This window comes from Leuciscus leuciscus (assembly GCF_965113295.1).
Source record: "Leuciscus leuciscus genome assembly, chromosome: 14".
In the NCBI taxonomy this organism is placed as follows: domain Eukaryota; kingdom Metazoa; phylum Chordata; class Actinopteri; order Cypriniformes; family Leuciscidae; genus Leuciscus; species Leuciscus leuciscus.
The window spans coordinates 21,910,352-21,935,112 of NC_138738.1; the positions used below are offsets into that span (position 1 = coordinate 21,910,352).

Genomic DNA, 24,761 nt, shown 5'->3' on the forward strand with positions numbered 1-24,761 from the left:
GTACACATTGGTATACTGTAGTATCTACAGCTGTAATATTTGTGTAACTACACATATGTAACAACCCACGGAATGGTACGTGTAAGTACAAATGTGTAACAGGACATTGGTAACAACACTTTTTTTACTTGAGTAAGATGTGTTACGTTCCTGTGGTTGTGCGTGGCTGTGTTTTTCTCTTGTCTCTCTCTCTCTCTGACATTTTCTAAGGCTCACTCCACCTCTGGTCTGCTGTTGGTTTGGAGGTCTGTCAGTTTCCATCAAGGGCGTAACATCACCTCTCCCGCAGCCAAACAAGTTTCCCGCCAGCAGTTAAAAGGACGCTGAAAAGAACGCGAGGAAGCAAATGTTTTCCTGCCACTCTGTTGTTGCTTTGTACGTTCATTGCTTTCTTCTGTAACGGTCGTAACCCTGTTTCTTTTAGCTGCCATCTCATTTTGAATATTGTTTTGATACTTTTCCCTTTATGTTCTCCTTTTGATGGCGTTGTTCGACCAAGAGTAAGGTGGACAGGTTAAATGTCACGTGACTTACATAAAAACCACACCTAGGTAACTCGATGTATATATACCCCAGGTAAGAAAGTGAATGCCACCCTCTGTTTTGTATTTGTTAGTCAGAGTAATTAAATTAGGGCGTTTGACACTGAAGATTTGATGTCTTTTCTTTGATTTATTTTTATTAGTTAGATAAGAGGTTTAATTACAAGTTAGAATGAGTTTTGTTTTGTTCTTTTCATTTCTTTGGCTTTACTAATTGCGTCCCCTTTTTCTCTTGGGTTATTTATTTATCTGATATATTTTTGATCTGTAAATATTTAGCTTATATTTCCTTGCTTATTTTCCACCATTATTATTATTACCAGTATCCATCTTTTTGTATAATTATTTCACTTATGTATAATAAATTATCTTTCTTTCGCATTACTTCGTTATGTGTTGTCTCTTGCCACCCCAATCACACCAAATTTGATCATGACCTCAATGTTACCTCTTCTGACCCTAGATCATAAGAGTTCGTAATATTTAATGGGGACTCGTCCAGGATTGTTAAATCCCAAATAAATGTATAGTTGTGATAATTTGTGTGTGTGCTGGTGGCAACTGACGTCACGTTATTTTGGTGGCATACTCAAGCGGAGTGGTATTCTTGTGCTCGTTTGCTGGTTATACATTATGGAAATGTTTAGCTTGCAGAAGTTTATTGCCAGTCTGTCTTTAGAGCAGATTAATCTGTGCAGGAAACAAGATTTATTGCTGATAGCTGACCACTATCAGATAGCTGTGAGCAGACAGGCTCTTAAGAGTGACATAAAGAGTAGGCTGATACAACGTTTAAGAGAGATCAGTGTTCTTCCTATGTCAAATACTGTGGGTGGTGATGAGGCTAGCGGAAATTTCATTGTTGGTGACGTTGCAGTGGCACTCAGCCACTCAGCATCTCAGCCTTGTGGATGATGAGAATAAGTGGAGCGGTAGAGCTGATGCTGAGGTGGAGGTGATGGCCGATGCTAAGGCCGGCTTGCCACCATTTGATCCATTCTCTCAAAGTTCTGTTGATTCCAGAGACGGCGCGCGACTAAAAGTCAGTTTGGCCCGTTTGCAATATGAGGCACAGGAGAAAGCTCGAAATTCAGGCTGAGACTCAGGTGAGGCTGTGACAGCTCGATCTGGACGCAATGAAGGTTGCTGCCGGTTCGGCTGCGCAGTCGAATCCAGGTCAGGTCTCTGAGAAAAAAGCGCAGAAAGAGGATAAGTCTCTCGTTACTTCTTTTAATTCTGGCTAAGGACAAGAAAGTTGCTTATTTTGTTGAAAAATGATTTGTTGAGAAAGTGGTGTTCTAACACTAACGATTCAGATTGGGATGTTGTATATCAAGTTGTTGTTCCTTCTCCTTATCGCCAGCATGTTTTATGTTTAGCGCATGATCATCAGCTTACTGGTCATCTAGGAGTTGCAAAGACGTACAATAGGATATTACGACATTTCTTTTGTCCAGGGTAAAAAAAAACAAAAAAAACCTTGTTCAGTACTGCCGTACCTGCAGTGGTGGAAAGAGTACTGAAAAAGCATACTCAAGTAAAAGTACTGTTACTTGTCAAAAAATGTAGTGATAGTAGAGTAAAAGTACCTGTCCTAAATACTACTCAAAGTAGGAGTAAAAAGTAGCCCTTTTAAAAGTACTCAAGAGTAGTGAGTAGTGAGTATTATGCTATGAATGTTAGTCCACCTTATACCCTGCAAATTAAAAATGTAGCTTACTCTTTTATCCCAGATTCACAGAAAGAAAGAAAAAAAGAAAAGAAAAAAAGAAACAGTATTTTATTATTTCTCCAACAGTTTTATTTTTGACTGCTAGCACTAAAAATACAGCCATGTAATATTTGAGAAAGCAACCAATAATCTGGTAACATTTATGACAACCATTCTGTAGAGGTTTTCTTGTTTAATTGAAAAAGGTTGCAATGCGTTGTACATTAACAATTTTACATAAAAAGATGAGCCGGTAGCACAAATTAGATTAATGAAGTGAATATAACATGCAATAACTGACAAAGTCTCTCAACATGAACGCAGACTTGCAGCGATTTTAATGTAGGGGTCAACAACGAGCTTACATTTTGAATTTGTTGTTCAGTTTTACAATGAGCTGATTCTCAAAATTTGTACTTGCTCGTTTAGGTGTAAACAGCTGCCCAGCAAAACCAAAAAGGCGCTCACATTCTGCAGAGGCAGGCAAGGGTGTGTTCAGTTTAAGGCTTAGCTTTTTCACCAAAGGAAATGAGTGAAGCAGTTCCATCTCTTCTGAGGCACAAGCCAAGTATCCATCCAATTCAGATGCTCTTGTGGATGGAACAGTCTTAATGGAAGAAAAGAAGTCATCCTCGTCAGAGACAACATGCTGCGATTCGTTTTCCTGGGTGTCCTTCATGGCATCAAGATGACGCAGGATGTAATCCATACCTATCATATACACATAATACAGAAATTCATGATAATTGTGGATAATGCTGATAGACAAACTATGGCATGTTTACCAGTGTGGTATGGACCAAGTATTGGGGTTGTCATGGATATTTTAGAAATTAAATAAAGCTGTTCACTTGCTACATAAGCACTGCTGCATTTACAACCTATAACCCTATACCCTTGTCTTTTCTAACATTGTTTCACAGTCTGACTGTGCTAGAGTAGGCAAGTAAACATTGAACCGATAGCTTAACTCCACACAAACCCATACGCAGTAGTGGAACAGTTACAAGTGGGATTATAAGCGAAATGTACCCATGACTCCTGACATTAAAAAACATGTCTTTAACAGATATTGGCATAATATCAATTTCATCAGGTAATCTGTACTCATATACAAAATATCTTACCTGCTTTTATGATGTGGGCCTTGTCCGTCCATGACGTTTTGAATTTGGGAAGAAGAATTGCAGCACTGATGAGTTCCGGATCTTCCATAAACTCCCCAAAGCACTTTTGTAGACCCCGCTGCAGAGCATGAATAAGGGGAAGACATACCTTGACTGAAGCCTCCATCTTTTTGAGCTTTGAATCAAGAAGGTAGATTGTGGGAAGCAGCCATACCATCTGAGTGTTTGTTCCGGACTGAAGGATGTTCACCTGCTCTTCCTGACTCTGTTCACCATACACTTTAAAGGCTTTGATAAAATTTGATCCACTATCAGTTGTCGTTCTGACAATTTTTTCTGAGATGCCATATTCCGAGTGGATGTCATCCAAGGTCCCTGCGAGCAAATCAAATGTATGTGAACCTTTCAAGCGTGTGAAGGCAATGGAAGCAGACCTTCTTTCCAGAGTAGGTTCATCAATCCAGTGAGCTGTTACACCGATGTAACTGCGTTGTCGTGCTGTCCAACAGTCAGTAGTGGTACCTATATAACTGACTTTTGCCATCTCAGCAATGATGTTTTTCTTTATCTTTGCGGCTGCTTCCTCGATTCTTAGCTTCACAGTTGGTCTGGACATAACTGTACAGCTAGGTTGCATTGTACAGATTAGATTTTGATTAGAATGTAGGAAGTTCAACTATGGTAAAGGACTGAAGGCTTTCACAGACAAACTCAACTAATCCTGTCAATTGTGGACTGAGTAACCTGCCTGCAGGACACAGCGAAGTATTTAATCTTCATCTGTTTCACAGCTGTGAGGCTTTCAGAGGCTTTCACACCTCTGTTCTTCTGAGTTCTTTCTTTTCAAGATGCATTTATTGTACTGCTTTAATTTCAATGGATGTTTTCTCTGTAAAAAGAATACACTTCAGAATTGAGTAACACACAATTTTCACCACTGATCATTTTTGCTTGCAATTAAAAAAATAAACTTGATTTAAATATTAATCTGATGTTTTATGAAAGTTATTTGCTATACATGGACTAAAATTTTAAATCGCCATGAATATCCACTTCAATAAGTCGACAGAAAGCAGGTTAATGCGTTTACATGCTAAACGAAATCGATGTAAGAGACAAAAATCTAGCAGTGATGAAAGGTTAATGCCTAATGCACTTTGAAGCCTGGTAAACAAACAAACTAAATTAAGTGTTTCCAGCAGATGGCACCGCAAGCTCGTGCAGCGCTAACAGGATACAAACCATTTGTGCGTGTATTAGAAAATGTAACATTCTGCAGTTTATTTTAATTGTTTAAGGCAATTTCATGATTTCAGTCATCATACAGTAACCAGAAACAACCCCTAGCTCACGTGCCTCTTACTCTAGGCTGGTCACTATCATGGTTGCTATGATCGCGTCATCAAAAACACCATTGTCCGGTCAAATTTATTCAATCTTTTCACAGTGCTTTTTTTGCTATTTTTGGCAGAATAATTTCGGTTGTCAAACATTCACACTCATGATAAACCCATACATGAACAAACTTGTACACTATATGATTAATTGTATTATACAATTTGTCAAGATATATGATACTTAACAGATTTTCGAAACTTACCTCAATGTGTTTTTTCAAATTATAGGAAGAACTCTTGAATGCCGAGATTTCAACTGGCTTAGGCAAGCAAAGTTGGCATGACATAATCACACAATTGCCCTTCTTCGTCTTCACTTCAAAAAACTCTTTCACGAATGGCCAAGGATGCTGAAGTGCTGTATTTGAGCTGTTGCATGTTGACGCATCCACCACCACACTTCCTCCCTCCTCTTCCTCCATGATTAAAATAAATTGGCGCCAGGTGTCTCGAAGTCTGTTTGATTCTGGTTTGATGCAAAGTTTTCCGTGCGCGATTTGATTTGACGGGAATCATGCATGGAGTCACATGACTTATTATAAAAATAAATATATAATGTAGCGACGGCAGGTTCAGGGAAAATAGCGCAGTAAAAGTACCGATATGGCACTTAAAATGTACTCAAGTAAAAGTAAAAGTACACTGTTTTTAAACTACTTAATAAAGTACCATTCCTGAGAAAAACTACTCAATTACAGTAACGAGAGTATTTGTAATTCGTTACTTTACACCACTGCGTACCTGTCATACCTGTCAAACTGTTGGGAAGCTGAATCAGGTGATTCGTCCTGCTCCACTCCATACCAGTGATTGGGGAGCCGTTCGAGCATGTGATCGTAGACTGCGTTGGGCCATTACCTAAAACTATGTGCGGCTACTAGATTTCCAGAAGCAATTCCATTAAGAAAAATCACGGTGCCCATTATCATCAAAGCGTTGGTGAAGTTCTTTTCCACTTTCAGACTCCCTAAAAGTGATCAGGGCACAAATTTTTTATAAAGATTTTTTAAACAAGTACTGGAGTCTTTGGCAATTTCTCACCGAGTTTCAAGTGCGTACCATCCGCAAAGCCAGGGCGCACTTGAACGCTTTCACCAGACACTTAAGTCAATGCTTAAAAAATATTGTCTGAACACTGCTAGAGACTGGGATGAGGGAGTTCCCTTGGTGTTATTCGCAGTAAGAGAGACTATACAGGAATCTCTTGGTTTTAGCCCAGCTGAACTCGTATTCGGACACCAGGTAAGAGGACCCTTAAAAGCTCTTAAAGAACAAATTTTAACCACTGATTCAAGTCCGAACGCTAATGTACTGGATTATGTAAGTACATTTCGAGATCGTTTACATACTGCTTGGTCACTAGCTAAAGAATCTCTAACAAATGCTCAGAAAGGCATGAAAGCGCAAATTCGATCAGAAAGCAGTTGCGCGTTCTTTTACGTCTGGGGATGAAGTGCTGGTGCTTTTACCCATTCCCGGATCATCTTTGCCGGCCCGTTTCTTTGGTCCTTATGTGGTGAAACAGAAAATGAGTGAAACTGATTATATGCTTTACACACCTGATAGAAAACATCAAACCCGAGTTTGTCATATAAACATGTTGAAAGCTTACTATGCCAGAGAGAAGCCTAAGGTAAAAGTTTCAGAAAAGACTGCAGGGCCCACTGTCACTTCTGTCGCAATAGCCGTGGAACTGATACCATCTTCTGATATCTCGGAGGCTGACGAGGATGGAGTTGTGCTTCGCAATGCTCCTCAGCAGTGCGCGAGGTTAGCCAACTCAGAGATTATATAAGATCCTCACTCTTATCTTAATCATTTAACTATGGACCAGGAAACGGATATAAGTAATATCTGATTATAACTATCTGTTTAGTGATGTTCCTAAACAAACAAATGTCTTGTAGCATATTATTGTAAATGGTGCTCGTCCTATTAAGCAGCATGCTTATTGCGTAAATGCAGTTAAGAAATCTAAACCTAAAACCTAAAACCTAAACCTCCGTATAACACTATAACAACAGTGTACTTACATGGTAACTCCACAGGAACTGTCCACTTAATATAAAGCGTAAAACAGTCACAACTTACTGTGCAATATGTAAAACCTAAACCTCTGTGTAACACTATAATAACAGTGTACTTACATGGTAACTCCTCAAGAACTGTACACTTAATATAATCGTCAGAGTAATTGTTGTGTACCATCAGTGTCGTTACATGTTAATTCCACATGAACCGTCCACTTAAAAGTAATTTAACAATTGCATGGGTGAAATGCCCAAGTATTAAACCTTGATCACTTCTCAATAAATAAAGTATAGAGGACTGCAAAAAGAGGGGAAAAAATCAGTAAAGCTAAACAATGTTTATTAATACACATTATACTCAACAGTGTAACATATTCTGAAGTAAAACTTCAGTGTACCTGCAGCTGGGTTAACACTAGAACAGAACAAGTTCCTTTAAACTGCCTAAAATACAAATAGAAAAATAGAAAAAGTGAAAAACTCTGCCACTGTGAAAGTAAATCTGCTTTTAACATACTGACATGGTTGGAAATTAAATACATTTATATCAAATAAGAAAAAAAAAAAACCTGTTGTACCTCCGGAGGATTGTGTTATCTTAATTGACAGCCTATTATTACACTGTTGTTATAATGTTTATGTTACGGAAGCACACTCGGACAAAGAGGATGAGAATTAACAGGAGGTTTATTGACAACAATGAGCAGAGATGAAGCAAGCAGGTAAGTGAGTAGTTCAAATGATAATCTGGAGAACGGGAACCGGGCAGTAAATGGTATGTCTTTGCTTACAGGACCGGAGGGTGATGGATGGTTGAATGGACGATGGACCGGATGCACAAACCTTACTGGATAACAGGAGTGCAGATCTGATGATTTGGAATAGGGAAATGGAGGACTGAGAAGACGCTGGAGAAGGATCACAGGAGAAAAACTGGAGGAGACGTTGGAGGAAACACTGGAGACAGTTCGCTGGAATAGTTTGACAATCGCTGGAGGAAACAAGGTAAGTGTCCACTTCGTTCAGGAATGAGACCAGACAATGAGCTGGGGCGAGGTGTGTGCTTATAGCTGTGGTGATGAAGGGTGCAGGTGTGTGTGATTAGTACTCAGGAGAGGGAGTGCGCTGTGATTGGCTGGTGTAGGAGCCTGGCAGATCTGTAACAGTGCACTTCCTGCAGTGTTTACACATTAGGTCAGTAAGCGAGAAGTAGGCAATCTTTTGTGGCTGTTTGAACGTGTTTGACCACACTGACATAAGAAAGCAATCCGTCTGAATGTGTTTTCGACAACCTCTGGAAGTGGTCAGAAGTGGAAAAGTTCAAAACATTTTAGAACTCATTTACACCTGTATTTAGGGTAGTCCTCTTGTTATCCAATCGACCAAAACGTATCTTAATACCAGGTGTAATCAGGACAAGAGTCTAAGGGCCTAAAACGTTTTGAGCTTGTCCACTTTTGACCACTTCCAGAGGTAGTCGAAAATGCATTCGACCGGATTGCTTTCGTATGTAAATGCTCATGTGGGTTGAAGTTTGGGTTGAAGACCAAAAACATGCCAAGCACAATGTTTCTAAGCATTTCTGATTTCTGACATGAACTCACTGCATATGGTGTGGTCTCTAAACACACACTGCTGCTCTGTGTGGGTGTGTGGTTTTTCTTTCTTTTTTTTTTCTTTTTTCTTTTGACCTATTTTTTTTTTTTACGATTAATAGTGAGGAAAGAGATAAATATCGCTGAATAAAAGTTTGAAATTGGATCTGTTGCTGTAATAACGTAAATATTGATCATTTACTGAGTGAGTTCAACAGCAAACAATACGATCAACCACATCACAGGTTGACTCTAAATGCACAAACAACAGGTTCTTCTTTGCTGCTTTTAAAGCTAAGTTGAACTGCATTAGACTGCCCCCATTAGACTGTCATAAATATTCACATATAACTTTTAAATCTCACACTACAACAGTTCCTCACACAAAGCATCACATCCCAAAGACTTGGATTACAACACAGGCATAAAATACGGTGTATTTTAAGGCAGCATATTAATAAAATTATGCCCCATGGTAAACAAAATTAATAAAATATTGCATGATTATGGTTAAATTATCACAAACATTTGAATCAATTAAATATTTTAAACTGTAGTATTGTTTAAAATTAATTATTTGAAATGACAAGTCAGAGCTGAATGAAACGTTATCAATTCAGGCATGTCAACTGCATTAAAGAGCACTTAATTGGACCAAGGTCACAATCCTGATTTGGACCATGATCACTGGATTTATCTTGGCCACACTCCTCCCTCATGTTGTGCCATCAATGCCACACATGGTCTAGCTCTGGCTGACAGGATACATGCCATTGCATTGAGGCCAAATTCGGGCCAAAATCGCTTGCTATGTGGAGTGCTTATACTTCATTTTGCAAACAAATGAATAAAATGAATAAAATGAATAAAATGAATGAATAAAAATATAAAATATTTGCCTTTCTATTGTAAAGCTCGCCCTCGATCGGCCCAAATCCGGCATCCGACCAGTGCGGAAGGTCTCTATGTGTTACTGTCTTTTCTCGAGGCAAAGTATTTTTGATTAAATGCAATACATTTGAATATGTATTCTCTCGTTATTTCATCTGACTCCATAAATGAAAATGTTTTAATGATATCTCTGCATCATTAAATGTGAGTGAATGTTTGACTATTCTTTTAACTCTTCAATGAAAATAATGTCAAAGATGGTTAGAATAATCAAATGTAACAATTTATTATGTCAGGTAAATGTATCATGCCAATTTCATAATCAATTCAAAGATAATCGATACAAAACATCAAATGCTCTGGAATAAAGAGAAGAGATGCGAACCCAACATTAAAATGCATGATGCTGAATTCTTTGAGGTCCTTCAACATCATGGGCTCATCTGAGTAACAGAAGGCCCCGACCCAACATTAAGATACATGATGCTAAGAGTTTACTCTTAAGTAAGAGTCACTCTTAGCATCATGGGCCAACTTGAGTTACAAAAAGGCCCCAATCTTCTCGTTGCATTCCATTATATAGACAGAACCTCTCTCACATGGAAACATCTTCTAACAATGGAAATTTGCATTCAGAGGTTACACCTTTTGGGGGTGTGAGACCATTTGTCAGGAGACCACCTTCCTTTGTGTGCCAGTTATCTCTAAACTCTTAAAAACCTTATTACCTTTTGTTTTACTTATTTGGAAACGAGACATTTGTACCAGTCGCACTGTACAATACTCGATGATAATCATTCACATTAAACTATATATTTTCTTGGGTGAATTCAGGTGATTGAGCATGAGAGAGATGGGGTGAGGGATGAGGGAATGAAATGTAGATTAGGATGACTCGGAGGTAAGACTTTCGTCTCGATAGTGCACAAGGGGGAGTTTCAAATGTTAATTTCCAGAGAGGTCCTTTGTCCTCTCAGGGTCTGGTCGCTCTTCAACCAGACTGTCCGGCATTTTCTAATTTGATAATTCTTACACTATAACCTAAGGTCGCTTTACAGAAACAGAGGAACCATTAAAAGAAAACATAGAAACACAGAGAAGAAAAAATGGGACCAAAGTCAGGCAGGACTGATGGAGATGGGACCTGGGCAGTGAGAATCAGACAAGTGTGCTGACTCAAAGGCCAGGGACAGGTAAGAATTGAGAACCAACAGGCAGGGCCAATGAAACCAGGCAAAAGGAGGGCTAAATAGAGGGCACTCTAGTGCATTGCAGGCCAGAAACAGTAACAGGAGTTATTGGAGATCAGGCAGAAAAAGCCAGGCAGAGAGGGAAGTCATGGCAGGCAGAGAAGCCAAAACAAATAACAAGACTAGCCTAACAGGTAGTTATGGTGCTTTCGAAAAATCAGCTTGCCATTAAACTTCGAACCCTTTAAGAATATTTTCCTTAAAATCAGTGGTTCGGAGAGTTAAATAACTGAAATACTACAATCAAATTGAACAAGTCACGCGATTTCATTAAACATGACTTTGTTACATCATGCTGTTTCAAACTTTAGTTTAGGTACATTTCAAATTCTAGTAGTTCACTATTGTAATGATGTCGCAGACGCTGAGGGATCCATTTGCAGATTTTATTAGAATGGTCAACAGGCAGGGTAAATCAACAGCAAACAGATCAACGGAGAGAACACTAGGGATGGCTGACGCGAAACAGTCGTTCCGAAGCTTTGCGAGATCCCGAAGCGCAGATGTTTCGAAACACTGATCCGAAGCGTGATTCAAAACACCCATGTCACGTGACTATGGCCAAACGAAGCCTCGAAGTGTTTCACTAAGTGTTTCATCAGGTGTGGTCCGCCGAATCAGCGTTTGATTGACACGGTCGGGAACAGACCACACAATCGCACATCTGTATAAAAGTGAAATCAACGCATATTGACCTCGTGGGTTTTTGTGAGAGGAGTTTGATTTTGAGATAGCGGATTTTTGGTGATATAGTGACATAGTGCGATTTGATTATATAGGCTATTTAGGCTTACATTTAAATTTACACAACACATTGACTGATAGGCTAGAGACAGATAGAGTATACATATAGTGACACATTAATAGATACATAGATATAAATATATATATAGACAGCTAGATTAATAGATAGATATAGATAGATTATAGATACATATATAAATACATAGATAGATTATAGATAGATACAGATACATATTATATCTAGATACATAGGTACATATCTAGATACATATCTAGATACATAGATAGATTATAGATACATAGATAGATTCATATAGATAGAAAGATTTGGATAGATAGATAAAATGGAGGCTCCCCAGAAGAGATGCCGTACATCTGTGGTGTGGGAGCATTTCCATTTAGAAACCCCAAATAAATATGAGATGTGTGTATTGTGATCGGCTGCTAGCCTACTGCAACAATACATCATCCATGATGCGCCATTTGAGGAGAATTTGAAATTTGTGTATTTGCCCAGAACTCATGATCCACTAACTTACTGGAAAGAGAGAGCAGTAATCTTTCCTCATTTGTATGTCCTTGCTAAAAAATATATTTGCACCTCAGCAACAAGTGTCCCTTGTGAGAGGATTTTTTCAAAGGCTGGAGAAATTAACTGTAAAAAAAGAAGTAGGCTAAGTCCTTCCACAGCAGAGAAATTAATATTTTTTAATAAAAATCTAAAAAAAAGTGAGACATTGTGGCTTGATTTCTTTTATTAATATCCATTTTGCAGGACCAAAATAACATTATGCACAGTGAGGAGCCTACAGGTTACAAGCTTCACATATTAGAAAAATACAATAATAAAAAAACAACACATTATTTTAATGGCTCGTCAAGGTTATATCAGATCAACACCTGCAAGTGACCACTAGGTGTCACCGTTGAGACGGGTGTCGGATTGATTCGAAGCCTCGAAACAATATGGAACATTTGCTTCAACTGTTTCATTGCTTCACGAAGCCTCGATCTGCCCACCACTAGAGAACACAGGGCAGAACGAGGTCACAGGCAGAAGTCAGGGCAGGCAGCAAAAGGCAAAGTCCAATAAGCAATCCGGGTCAAGGCAGGCAGAGAACGATCAGAGGTCGGGGTACACAGTCCTAGGTCAGTAATCAGATCAGCAAACACAGAGCTAACCGCTTAGAATTGAAAGCCGGGGCAATGCAATACTTTGCAGAGAAGTGGAGTGTGAAAGTGGCTTTTATGTGTGTGTGTGAATGAGGTGCAGGTGTGTGCAATCAGTGCAGTGCAGGTGTGTAGCGCAATCAGTCCCAGGTAAGAGGCATGATGGGATATTGAGTTCATGAAGGTGTTTAATATTCCGGAGACGGATCCCTCCGGTGGTGGAGAGGAAGCGGTACGGGAGCCTGCTCCGTTACAACTATTAGGGGGTGTTGATCTGGTGAACCCTGGAGCCAGTGTAATAGACCTTATTTAGATCATCATCAGCACATTAGGAGAGAGCTTCATGAACTGGGCTGTGTTCCGATTCCCTAGTGTTCACTGTTCCCTATTCCATGAGCATATTCACTTTACTTGGCAAAATGTGTTAATTGGGAACACCCTGCACAGCATCATCACACAGATGAAACTACAGTAGTGCATATTAGAGAAGTTAATCTGTGAATAAATTCAATAATAACAACCATATTTTTACTTAATAAACATGTGTATAATACATCCAAGTGCATCTATGTAAGAATTAAGTTATTATTATTTTACTAAATATAAATGGTCATATTTAAAGTGCTAAACTTTGTGATAAATGTCTGTTGTGATGTTCAATATGTCAATTAAATGTAACATGTATATTTTATCTGATTAAATACACATCTAATAACTAAATTATTTGTATGTATGTTTCTTACATATATTGTCCCTTGCTCAAGGAATAGAGATCAGCAAACACTGCTTAGGGACTCTATAAATCAGAATGCATCTGATGGAATTCTCTCCTAAAAGAGAGGGGGTCGCCAGGACCAGAATTGAGAACCACTGGTCTAATATATGGTTTTAATTGATCTTGGGTCAGTTTAATAGCATAGGTTCAGTTTTAATTTCAAACACAGCATGTATAATGAAAAATAGAGAATGATAGTTGTTTCCAATTGGCCTATGTTAGCCGATCCCTACCTAAAACACGTAAAACAAGCACTACAAATTAATAAAATAACACAAATTACAGACACTTCATATATAATGGTATTACATAATTTGCAGATTACATTTAATAGATTATACTTTCATGAAAATATTTACATTTGGTTTGTAAAAAGCATTATTATACATGTATAGAATTTTCAACATATTGGCCAGAAGGTGTCACCAGTGTGCAGCTTGCTGTAGTTTTGTATTGTTAAGAGAAAGTACACTATCTTTTTCTGACAAAAGTGTCTTGAACCAAAGTCCCTTTGAGACAAGTCAATTCTCTCATCTTTGAAATTCCTCTTGGGCGGCAATTTCAGTCATGCAAGTTCAGCTCCTATCTCTTTGAATGGGGAAATAACAAATTCTCCAAAGCTACCTAGCCAACACTTACATGTGAGCCCCATGTGGGTTTTTGAAGGGCTGTCACTTGGGCCCTGCTTGGACAACCCAAATGGGGCCCAGAGAGATCTGTCCATCGGCCCCATGGCAAAGCCGAAAAAGCATTGTAAATCTTTGAGGGTGGTGGGTTTGGACCAGAAAGTAATGGTGGTCACCTTCTCTGGGTTCATCTGTATTTTAATGTTCATTTATGCTGCCCATCAAAGCCATTGGTTAATGAATTTATTTATATTATTGAGTCTTTTAATTTCACACAACATGTTACTGGTTCTACTCATAAGAAAGGTCATAAACTAGATCTTGTGTTATCATTAGTTTTTTCTGTATCTAATTTGGTGGTTTCAGACGTAGGCATTTCCGACCATTATTCAGTGGTATTCGATGCTGTTTGTTCTTATATCCATCCAACTTCTTCTCAGCTTTTACATTATGCTAGGTCCATTAATTCTTCAACTGCAAACCTTTTTTCTGAATTTTATTTATCACATGTTACAGACAAAGTCTTAAGTGGAGAGGACACTGAAGTGCTGGTTGAGGCTTTTACTAGTCATGTACTCTTGCCTTAGATTTTGTTCCCCCTCTTAAATTAAAGAAACATAAGGGAACATCTCAACCTTGGCTAAGCAATGTTACCCGCTCTCTTAGACAAAAGTGCAGAAAAGCTGAACGGAAGTGGAAGAGAGATAAACTTCAGATTTCGTCTGAGATGTTAAAAGAGTCCCTGGCTAACTATCAGAAGGTAGTAAAGGAGGAAATCTCAGATAATGCAAATCGGCCAAAAGTAATGTTTGACATAATTTATTCTATTTTAAACCCCTCAAGGAATGTTATGAGAGATGCCACACAAGAGACTTGTGAAGAGTTTTTATAATTTTTTACTCAAAAAATTGAGAAGATCAGAAATGAAATTGTACCTTTACATTCCCGTTCATCAAATTCTGCGCCGTCTAACTTTTTCACTGACTTTGAACCAGTTTCATCAGCACAGCTGGCAGATATTGTCTTGCAAATGAATGGAGGTAGCTGCAGACTGGATATTCTCCCTACTCATCTTTTTAAAGATGTTTTTCATACTGTGAGTTCTAGCCTAACAGCTATAATTAACAGCTCCTTGATGAATGGAGTAGTACCAAATAGTTTCAAACATGCAATTCTTCATCCCTTGTTTAAAAAAACCCTAATTTGGATCATACAGTATATAACAACTATAGACCTATTTCTAAACTGCCTTTCATCTCCAAGATTCAAGAGAAAGTGGTCTATTCACAGCTATATTCTCATTTGATTACTTTTGATATTTTAGACACATTCCAGTCGGGCTTTAGGCCCTGTCATAGCACAGAATCTGCATTGCTCAAGGTCACTAATGATATATTATAATCGTTGGACTCAGGATCACATGTTGTTCTAGTTTTATTAGATCGAAGCGCTGCCTTCGATACGATTGACCATGAGATTCTTCTCAACCGTCTGGAGTGTTGGATTGGTGTCCAGGGTACAGCACCTCAGTGGTTTGCCTCATATTTAAAAGACAGGACAGTTGCTGTGAATCTGGGAGACTTCTCTTCCACATTGGCCCCTTTAGTTTGTGGTGTTCCTCAGGGGTCCATTTTGGGACCGTTGCTGTTCTCTCTTTATATGCTTCCTCTAAGCTCTATTTTGGGGAAGTATGGTATTGCATACCACTGTTATGCCGACGATCTCCAGTTTTATCTTCCTGTGAGCTTAGATAAAACCTGATTGCTAGACAGAGTACAGGAATGTTACAGTGATATTAAACTTTGGCTTTCTAGCAACTTTCTCCAATTAAATGAGAGTAAAACTGAGGTTTTGATTGTAGGTTCTCCCATCTCACCTACCTTTCCTGATCATTTAGGTCCCTTGTCCATAAAGATTGAAGATCATGTAAAGAGTTAAGGGGTAATTATGGACTCATCACTAAATTTTAAGAAACAGATTGGTGCTGTTATTAAAGGTAGCTTTTTTAACCTGAGATCAATTGCTAAAGTAAAGCATTTTCTATCCAGTAAGGATTTGGAAATCGTGGTTCACTCTTTTATCTCATCAAATCTTGATTATTGTAATTCTCTATATATTGGTCTCCCCCAGACTATACTAGTCTGTTTACAGTTAGTGCAAAATGCAGCAGCAAGGCTTTTAATGGGGGTGAGAAAGAGAGACCATATTACCCCTGTACTGCAATCCTTACATTGGCTTCCTGTTAAATTCAGGATTGATTTTAAAGTTCTCTTGTTTGTCTACAAGGCCCTATAAGGCCTTGCCACCCCCAGTACTTCAGTGATCTTATTATTCCCTACTCTCCTTCTAGAGTTCTCAGGTCATCTGACCAACGGCTTTTAAAGGTCCCTCGTTGCCATTTAAAATCAAAAGGAGATCGTGCTTTTTCTGTGGTATAGTCTCCCATTCCACGTGAGGTCAGCTCCATCAATTGCCACTTTTAAGTCTTATTTAAAAACGTATTTATTTTCTTTAGCTTTTGAATAAGTTATGTTTGCTTTGTTATATGATTTTAATGTTTTCATTTTTGTAAAGCACTTTGGGGCAACGTCTGTTGTTTGAAAATGTGCTATATAAATAAAGTTGCTTGCTTGCTTGCTTGCTCCTTGAGGTGAGATGATGTATCCTAAGAAGGATTGATGTAAATAACATTTATCTGCTTTGAGATAAAAATGCTGGCTATGGGAGTAATCAGAGTACCTATCTTACCTGTTTGACATGCTCAGTGAGTGAAGATAAGTAAATCCATATATCAATGTATACAATGAAAAAATAGTGCAGAAAATCTGTTATTGTACCTCATTCATAAGGATTGAAAGGTGTATGGGACATTAACCAGTCCATAGGGCATGACTTGATACTCATAGTGACCTCTTGCGGTAGTGAAAGTGGTCCTCCCCTCTGCCAAAGAACATTAAGACTTGTAACACCTTCAGTTTAATCACTTAGAAATAATGTATAGGGATGAAATTGATGATGCAATTTCTCTTTTACACTGATAAAAAAATCCCACCAAGTAACATACTTTCAAGAAACACTTCTCCCTAGGTCTCCCCTGACCTTTATTGTCAATGGTCTGCATGTATAGATTTGGTGTCAGACAGTTCGATTTGTTTCTATGAATGGAGGTATTTATTTTTGTGGTTTGCATTTGGTGGTTTGTGTTGTTAGAAATATAATGAACGAGTCTTTCTGAAGTGCTGAACTGCTCAAAATAAATAAAAATAAACTGTCAGTCAAGAGGTTTCATTAGGAATATGTGTTCTGAAATCTGAAAACACAAATGAGTTTGAAATTGCCCAATGAATTATCAGTGTACACTGCAGAGTTATCATCTATAATAATAGGACTACAATTGGTTGAACAAGTAATAGTAATATGCTAGGATTCCTCTTCAGCTTTAATTAGTATACTATATGAAAGATCAGACAGAGACGATTTATTAATGGAAGTATATTCATCATTATACAGACTAAAAGAGGCTGGAATAGTGGCATATTTTTGTTGGGTACAAGCACATGTAAACTAGCAAAAAAAAAATCAAAAAAAAAAATAAATGCACTAGACAAGTGGGAGGTAGATGTTTGAGTACCTATAGGAAAGAAGAAGGCAAAATCGATTTTAAAGAAAATGTTAATGAATAAATGGCAAATAAGATGGGATAAGTAACATGGTAAGATGGTGTTATAGTAGGTATTTTACACAGACAGTACTAAGGATAAATTGCCAGGGAGGAAATAGAAGAAAAAAAATAGGTATTACTGACTGGGACACACAGGATTGAAATCAACTTAAGGGTTTGCACGGAAATGGGTTATGGGATTTGTGTGGTGTATCTGAAATGGTATCATGTACTTTTTATGTGTAGTAAATATAAGGTGTATGTTACTTAATCATTTTAAGAATAGGGAGGATAGAGTGGGGAATGAGGATGTTTTAGAAAAAGTTCCATTGGACAGACAGGAGTGCAGGGCATTATTAAAAAAAAAATATATATATATATATGATTCAGGATTAGGGTCTAGTATATAGTATGTATGGATGGGGATGCTTTACCTAATCTGGAGCATAAAGAGCTAAAAATGAATGTTAGAGGAGCAGAATGCAAAATGCACTCTGATTGTGTCCACGGATTTGGACGGATTATAAAAGATCCATAGAGTTTAAACTTCAAGCACATCAACCGCACTGCAATAATGAGTGTACAACTGATGTACAGATAGCTATAGAATACCCATAATGCACTATGAGAGTCATGCTGAATGAATTTCCGCATCTCGCCAGGAGATGACGCCTGCAGCTGAATATTCCATCCATCCATTTTCCAAACCACTGGTCCAATGAGGGTACAGCGTAAGGTATAATTGTTTTTTTTTTATTGATTATTAAATTGTTCAATTAATGTTTAGACATAGTTTCCATGATCGAGTACAAGATAAATATTGTAATATATAAATATATAACTTTTATTACTGTACTACAACTATTACTTTTATTACTATAACTGGATTATATTAGTGGAGTAATGTAGGGCATAGTGAAATAAATTTGTTCTGCCAATCAGCATCATTTCGGGATAGATCATTTGTGTGTTTATTCTGAGTGCTGTCGATGCGTCCAGGGCTGCATTTCCCAAAAGCATTGTGAGCCCAAGTTGATCGTGGAGACCATTGCCACTTATGTTCTCTACAATCAATCAGTTGCAGTGTTTCACAAAAACGTAGCGCAATCATGTCCACTATCCAGTGGGTTAGTCTTTGATTCGTGGTACGGCCATTTGGTACGGCCTTCGAAGCACACAAAGAGCTGTTTTGAATGCCTGAACTGGGTGGAGTGCTCGAAATATACTATTAAGGCCCAAACAGGGCAAAGTAAGTGCAATTCCTGCTCATCCTCTGATGGGGGAAGAGCAGAGACAGTAATGACCTGTGCTCTGAACGGAGTAGAGAGCACCTTAGGCACATTGTCGTGTCTTGGTTTGAGGATGACTTTACAGTCCTCCTACTTTCACTCAATCCTACGAGTCTACAGTACATCCCTACCAGACACCTACGATCGGTCAACGAGCGACGTCTCGTGGTTCCATCACAGAAAGCCACAAAATCACTTTCCAGAACATTCTCATTCACAGTTCCATGCTGGTGGAACGCTCTCCCCACCCTCATCCGGAATGCAGAATCCCTGACAACATTCAAAAGACAGCTGAAAACCCATCTCTTCCGTGAGCACTTAACCTTATAAAAAAATAAATTAAAAAAACCAAAAAATAAAAAACACTTCCTTTCCCTTGAAACATCACTTATCAGGCTTATGCTACTCTGAATAATACCTGAACTTCGTATTTTGAGCACTTCTTGCGTTGTTGTTGTTTTTGCCTCTTCATGATGACTCGCTTAAATTAGTCCTAATTTGTAAGTCGCTTTGGATAAAAGCGTCTGCTAAATGACTAAATGTAAATGTAAATGTACAGTCATTAGGCCCAAACTCAAGACAAGAAGTCATCCACTCTTTAGCGAAAGGGGCCACACTTCAGCCGACTGTAGCATCTCTTTTCGAGGGCCAACAACATGACTGGGTCCTCCAGAAAGGGGCCACAGGAAGGATTGCGCGTCTGTCCTCCCTGATCCATCTGATGAACTGTCCGTCTGATGTCCGTTTGATGAGGTTGCAGCGTGACCGGGGGAAAGGCGTGTAGTGGAAGGCTGGGCCATTTGTGGGCCAGCGCGTCCCTGTCCTTTGAGAAATATATTGAGCAGTGAGAGTTATCTTCTAAGGCAAAGAGGTCAACATCTGCCTTCCCGAAGACATTCCAGATCATGTTAACCATCTGGGGATGGAGTGTCTGAGGACACGGTGCCCCAAGACAGCATGTCTGCCCCTTGGTTCAGTCTACCCGGCACTTGCGCTGCTCTCAGTGAGCGCAGATTGCCCATGAGAGGAGGCGTCTCACTAGCCTGGACAGATGCCTCGATCTGAGTACTCCTTGGTGTTTTTTGTAGGACACCATTGCCATGTTTTCCGAAAGGACTAAGACGTGGTGTCCTTTCAGGTCTGGCAGGAAGGTTCTGAGTGCCAGAAAGATTGCCACCGTTTTCAGGCAGTTGATGTGCAGCCATTTTTCCGTGCTCGACCAGGAGCTGGAAGTCGGCCAGCCCTCGCACCGAACTCCCTGACCCGTGTTGGAGGCATCTGTCAAGACAACCTTCCTTCTGGAGACCCACCCTGATACGAAGGACTGGATCCCACGGTTTCAACCAGTACTGCAGGGGCTGCATTAAGTACTATATGCATTAAGTAGCAGGCCCAGCGGAAGTACTGAGGATGTGGATGCCATAAGGCCCAGCATCCTCTAAAATGTGCTGAGGGGGAGTGAAGCTCTGACTCTGAAAGACGCTGCGAGCCACTTGATAGCCACAGCGCGCTCTGGTGTGAGCCTGGCCCGCATTTGGCCCGAATCGAGAACTGCTCCTAGGATGCCGATTCGTTGTCTGGAAGACAGCAAGCTCTTGGCTAAGATGATTCTGATTCCTAGGAAGTCTAAATGGCTGAGGAGCAAGAAGAGTGAGTGAGAGTCTAACTCGGTCTCGGACTGGGCCAATATGAGCCAGTCATCAAGGTAACTCAGGATGTATCTCACCCAGCACATCACCTGTTCCACCTGCTGCACTCAGGGAAACGATACCGGGCCTTCAGAGCCAGAAATACTAGACTGGCTCGCAGTTTTTATCCCAGTGTAGTGAGACTGTTGAACGAACATTCCTTCAATTTACAGCCAGCCCATCACATACACTACACTACTTTTTCTACACAACTGCAATAGTTTGAAATTGGAGTAGGCACTGCTGCAGTAATTATACCACATCTCACAATTTCCATTTTAAATATATATATATATATATATATATATATATATATATATATATATATATATATATATATATATATATATATAATGGATTTTTTTTTTTTATATGGATAATATTTTTTATGTCTCTGTTGTCTGTTTTCTGGTACAAAGTTTGCGCTTATATTGTAGGATTCTCTGACGTTATTTGTTTCTTATTTATAACAACAACAAAATAAACAACAATTCAATACTTGCGAGAGGATATGTCTTGAACGACCGCTTCATAAAGGCGCGGTTCAGATGTCTGAGAACGAGGAAGTAGCGGCTGAAAAAGCCTGACTCGCTGTCTCTACAGCTCCTTTCGCTAGCAAATTCATCATTTAGGAACGTGCACCACGTTGCTCCGTACCGTAGTGCAATCCATGCCCCTGAAGTGTGGGGGTCTGCGAGCGAATCTAGTAACCTCGCTTGATTGTCCCCAAAATCCAGCTCAACACTTCGGGGATGGCCTGCCATGCTCTGAGTCGAGTGGCAAATGGTTGAAGTATTACAGGCAGCATCTTGCGCTGAGGTGGGAGAACTGCACCTGATACAGTATTAAGAGGCAATGGGTAGCGTTTGGCCAGGCGGAGGCATAGCTTGACTTCTGGCTCCCCTTTCTATGGTGCTGAGGCTGGCCTGGGTTGCTGCTGAGCCGCGGACCACGATACTGTAGCTCTCACAGTGAGAGTGTCCGTTTTTGATGTGCATGATGTTATAAACCGATCGGTCTGCGCAGCACTGCTTCAAGTAGAACACACCTAAAAGATTGGGCACCTAAAAGGTTTAAATCCTTTGTAAAAGCTTTATGAGGCATAAATAGTCCAAATGTAATAGTTTCCAAATGTAATCACATGCATCTCTGATGATTAGGATACAGCGAGGCTAAAGGCAAATTTGACTTTGTTCTCTTTTAAACCACTAGATGGCATGAAAATTCAGCTCAGCACTTTTCCTAGCAAACTCTTTTGATGATGCACATGACATTTTTCTGATCCTTGACAAGATCTCGTGGTTCCATCACTGATCCTTGACAAGGTCTCGTGGTACCATCACAGAAAGCCACAAAATCACTTTCCAGAACATTCTCATTCACAGTCCCATGCTGGTGGAATGCTCTCCCCACCCTCATCCGGAATGCAGAAACCCTGGCATCATTCAAAAGACAGCTGAAAACCCATCTTTTTCGTGAGCACTTAAAGGTGCTGTATGTAGCTTTTCTACTAAAACGAATCCTTTTTTTATTGCCTGTGTGTGAAGGGGTTGTAATCTCACATTAAAATGATCCACTTTGCGGGTTTTGCTATTACCTCTGAAAGCAAGTATTCTTATTTTTATGTGAAGGTGCCGGGTCGGATTTACCGCGAAATACAGTGACGTCACCTGCATGCTCGCCCCCGAGCCTCTCGCCTCGTCTAGCCTAACTTTGCACTCAACAGCGACGACACTGCAATTTATGACATGGACTTATGACTTATGCAACTTATGACATGTCTGATAACACTAAGAAACGACCTGCTCCCAGCACAACACGTCACAGACTCCAACACAAACTCCACATATTGATAAAAAACAATAAAAAGTATTTTTTTCTGCTGAAGCTCTTATTAAAGGCCAGATGTGAATCGGATGAACTTCGGGTGAAAAAACACGGATCAACATCGGCAGGGCATTTGAATCATGGAGAAACCTTATCTACAAACCTAGAATGTACATTTCCTGAAGAAAATGTGAAGTAGTGCTTGCAGTGGCAAAATTCGGCACGGTTGATAGGGTTCCATACTTATCATGGTACGAGCATGGAGCATTAGTTCAACGTCAAGCTGCCTATTATTGTAACGTTGCAGTGGGAGTTTACCTGAGTTTCCAGCATGTTGTGGGATGCTTTCTCCGGTGTGTTGCGTGACGCGTCTCAGTCTGGCCGGTACCCACAGTGCTCACTCATAAATTCGAGCACGCGCTTGTCAACTTATTGGTTGCAATCTGAAACATCACCCTCTAGAGGCCGCTGAAAACGTACTCGGTTACTAACGTAACCTCGGTTCTCTCTAGAAGAGGGGAAAATCCTTTTCCGCGAGATATTGAAGCCAAAAATTATCCTTAATTTTGTAATAATGCAAAACGCGTTGCAGCAGCAATGCAGACATAGGCGAGACAGCTCGCGCGCCTATTGGCTGCTCTGCGGCAACTGCAGCAGCCTATCGAGCGAGGCCTGGCGTGACGTCAGACCCAATCAGGGCACTTCGCGCCCGCTGCGTCACGTCCCGCCGAAATGGGCGTGGTCTAGGCCTATAAATATCGCTCGCAGGCAGCTATTATCTGGTTTTTCATCATCGAAGCAACCAGAGCGTGTGCATGCACGGCAAGATACGCAGTACTCGTTCCCTCTTCTAGAGAGAACCGAGGTTACGTTAGTAACCGAGTACGTTCTCTTACGAGAGGTCTCTCGTACTGCGTAAGATATCTTACGCTAGGGGACCCAGTGTAAAACGCCGTGCATGCTGAGATCTGACACCAAAGACCCAAGGGCGAAAGCCCGGGGTACATATAGTGCACAATCACTCAGTGAACTCACAGAGAGTCCGGGAAGAAGGAGGGGTGCAGCCTCACTTTTCCACATAAAGTAGCGTCGAAGGGACGCAAATTTCATCATACAGACAGGGCGGGGTACGGCCTGAACTGATGGGAAAAAATGTGGGTCTTACACAGTTTGCCCAGCTTTAAACTGTCGAAAATTGAGCTGTGCTCAGTAAACGCAGCATTCTGAGCTGAACGCATCAGGTCAGATAATACTGGTAGTTTAGACCGACAGCAGCCTGGCCTGCAGGGCGGGAACCTCTAGGTTATAAAACCCTATAAATGTAGACGGGGAGGCCCAGCCTGCCGCCATACAAATATCTTGCAAGGCAATCCCACTTGACCAGGCCCACGAAGAGGCCATGCCTCTTGTGGAATGCGCTCTGACACCCAAAGGGCACTGCATGCCCTTGGAGGCGTATGCCAGCGCTATAGCATCAACTATCCATCTGGATAGGCTCTGTTTCGACGCGGCTAGTCCCTTAGAACGTCCGCTAAACGAAACAAAGAGCTGTTCCGTCTGTCTGAAAACAGACGAGCGAGACACATAAGCTCGTAATGCCCTGACTGGGCAAAGGAGGCTCGCGTCTCTTTCCTCATCAGGGACCGGTAGGGCTGACAGAGAGATAATCTGCGCCCTAAACGGTGTGTTGAGGGATTTTGGAACATAACCGTGCTTAGGTTTGAGTATAACTTTTGAGTCATTGGGCCCAAACTCCATGCACGCCGCGCTCACAGAGAGCGCGTGCAGATCCCCTATGCGCTTCACTGAAGCGAGAGCCAGCAAAAACACCGTTTTGAAAGACAGGTGTTTCAAATCGATTGACTGTAAAGGCTCAAATGGCGCACCTTTCATGGCTTCCAGAACCGTAGAAAGGTCCCATACGGGGACTGAGGGAGGTCTGGGAGGATTCAGTCTCTTAGCTCCTCTAAGGAAGCGGATGACTAAATCGTTCCTTCCTATTGACTGACCAAGCGTTGTTTCTGAGAACGCTGCTATAGCCGCCACATAAACTTTGAGCGTGGAGGGGGCCCTGCCCCCATCCAACAGCTCTTGTAGGAAGGAAAGCACCTCCGTCACATCACAGTTTGTGGGTGACACACCACGGGCTGTGCACCAGCCCGAAAACACTGACCATTTCGAAGAATAGAGTCGTCTTGTAGACGGAGCTCTAGCCTGCGTGATCGTGTTTAATACTCCTTTAGGGAGTCCAACATGTACCCGTTGATGGCCCAGACATGAAGGGACCATAGTTCCGGGTGAGGATGCCAGATCGAGCCGCGGGCCTGTGAGAGGAGATCTCTCCTCACTGGTACTGGCCACGGGGCAGTACTTGCTAACTGCATCACGGCTGGGAACCAAGGTTGGTTTTTCCAGAACGGTGCTACCAGCAGTACTGA

The 24,761-nt window shown here is 40.5% G+C and overlaps 1 protein-coding gene across 1 annotated transcript; it reads right to left on the reverse strand.

Annotated features, from left to right (window-relative positions):
• Positions 1 to 1,585: 1,585 nt before the first annotated feature.
• LOC309513986 (uncharacterized protein) lies at positions 1,586 to 4,028 on the reverse strand (the record flags this gene model as incomplete). The annotated part of the gene is made up of 3 exons (XM_082190106.1): positions 3,381 to 4,028; positions 2,619 to 2,964; positions 1,586 to 1,727 (listed from the first exon to the last, which is right to left on the reverse strand). The coding sequence occupies exons 1-3, from the start codon at positions 4,015 to 4,017 to the stop codon at positions 1,586 to 1,588; spliced, it is 1,125 nt and encodes a 374-aa protein (XP_082046232.1). The 5' UTR covers positions 4,018 to 4,028.
• Positions 4,029 to 24,761: the final 20,733 nt, after the last annotated feature.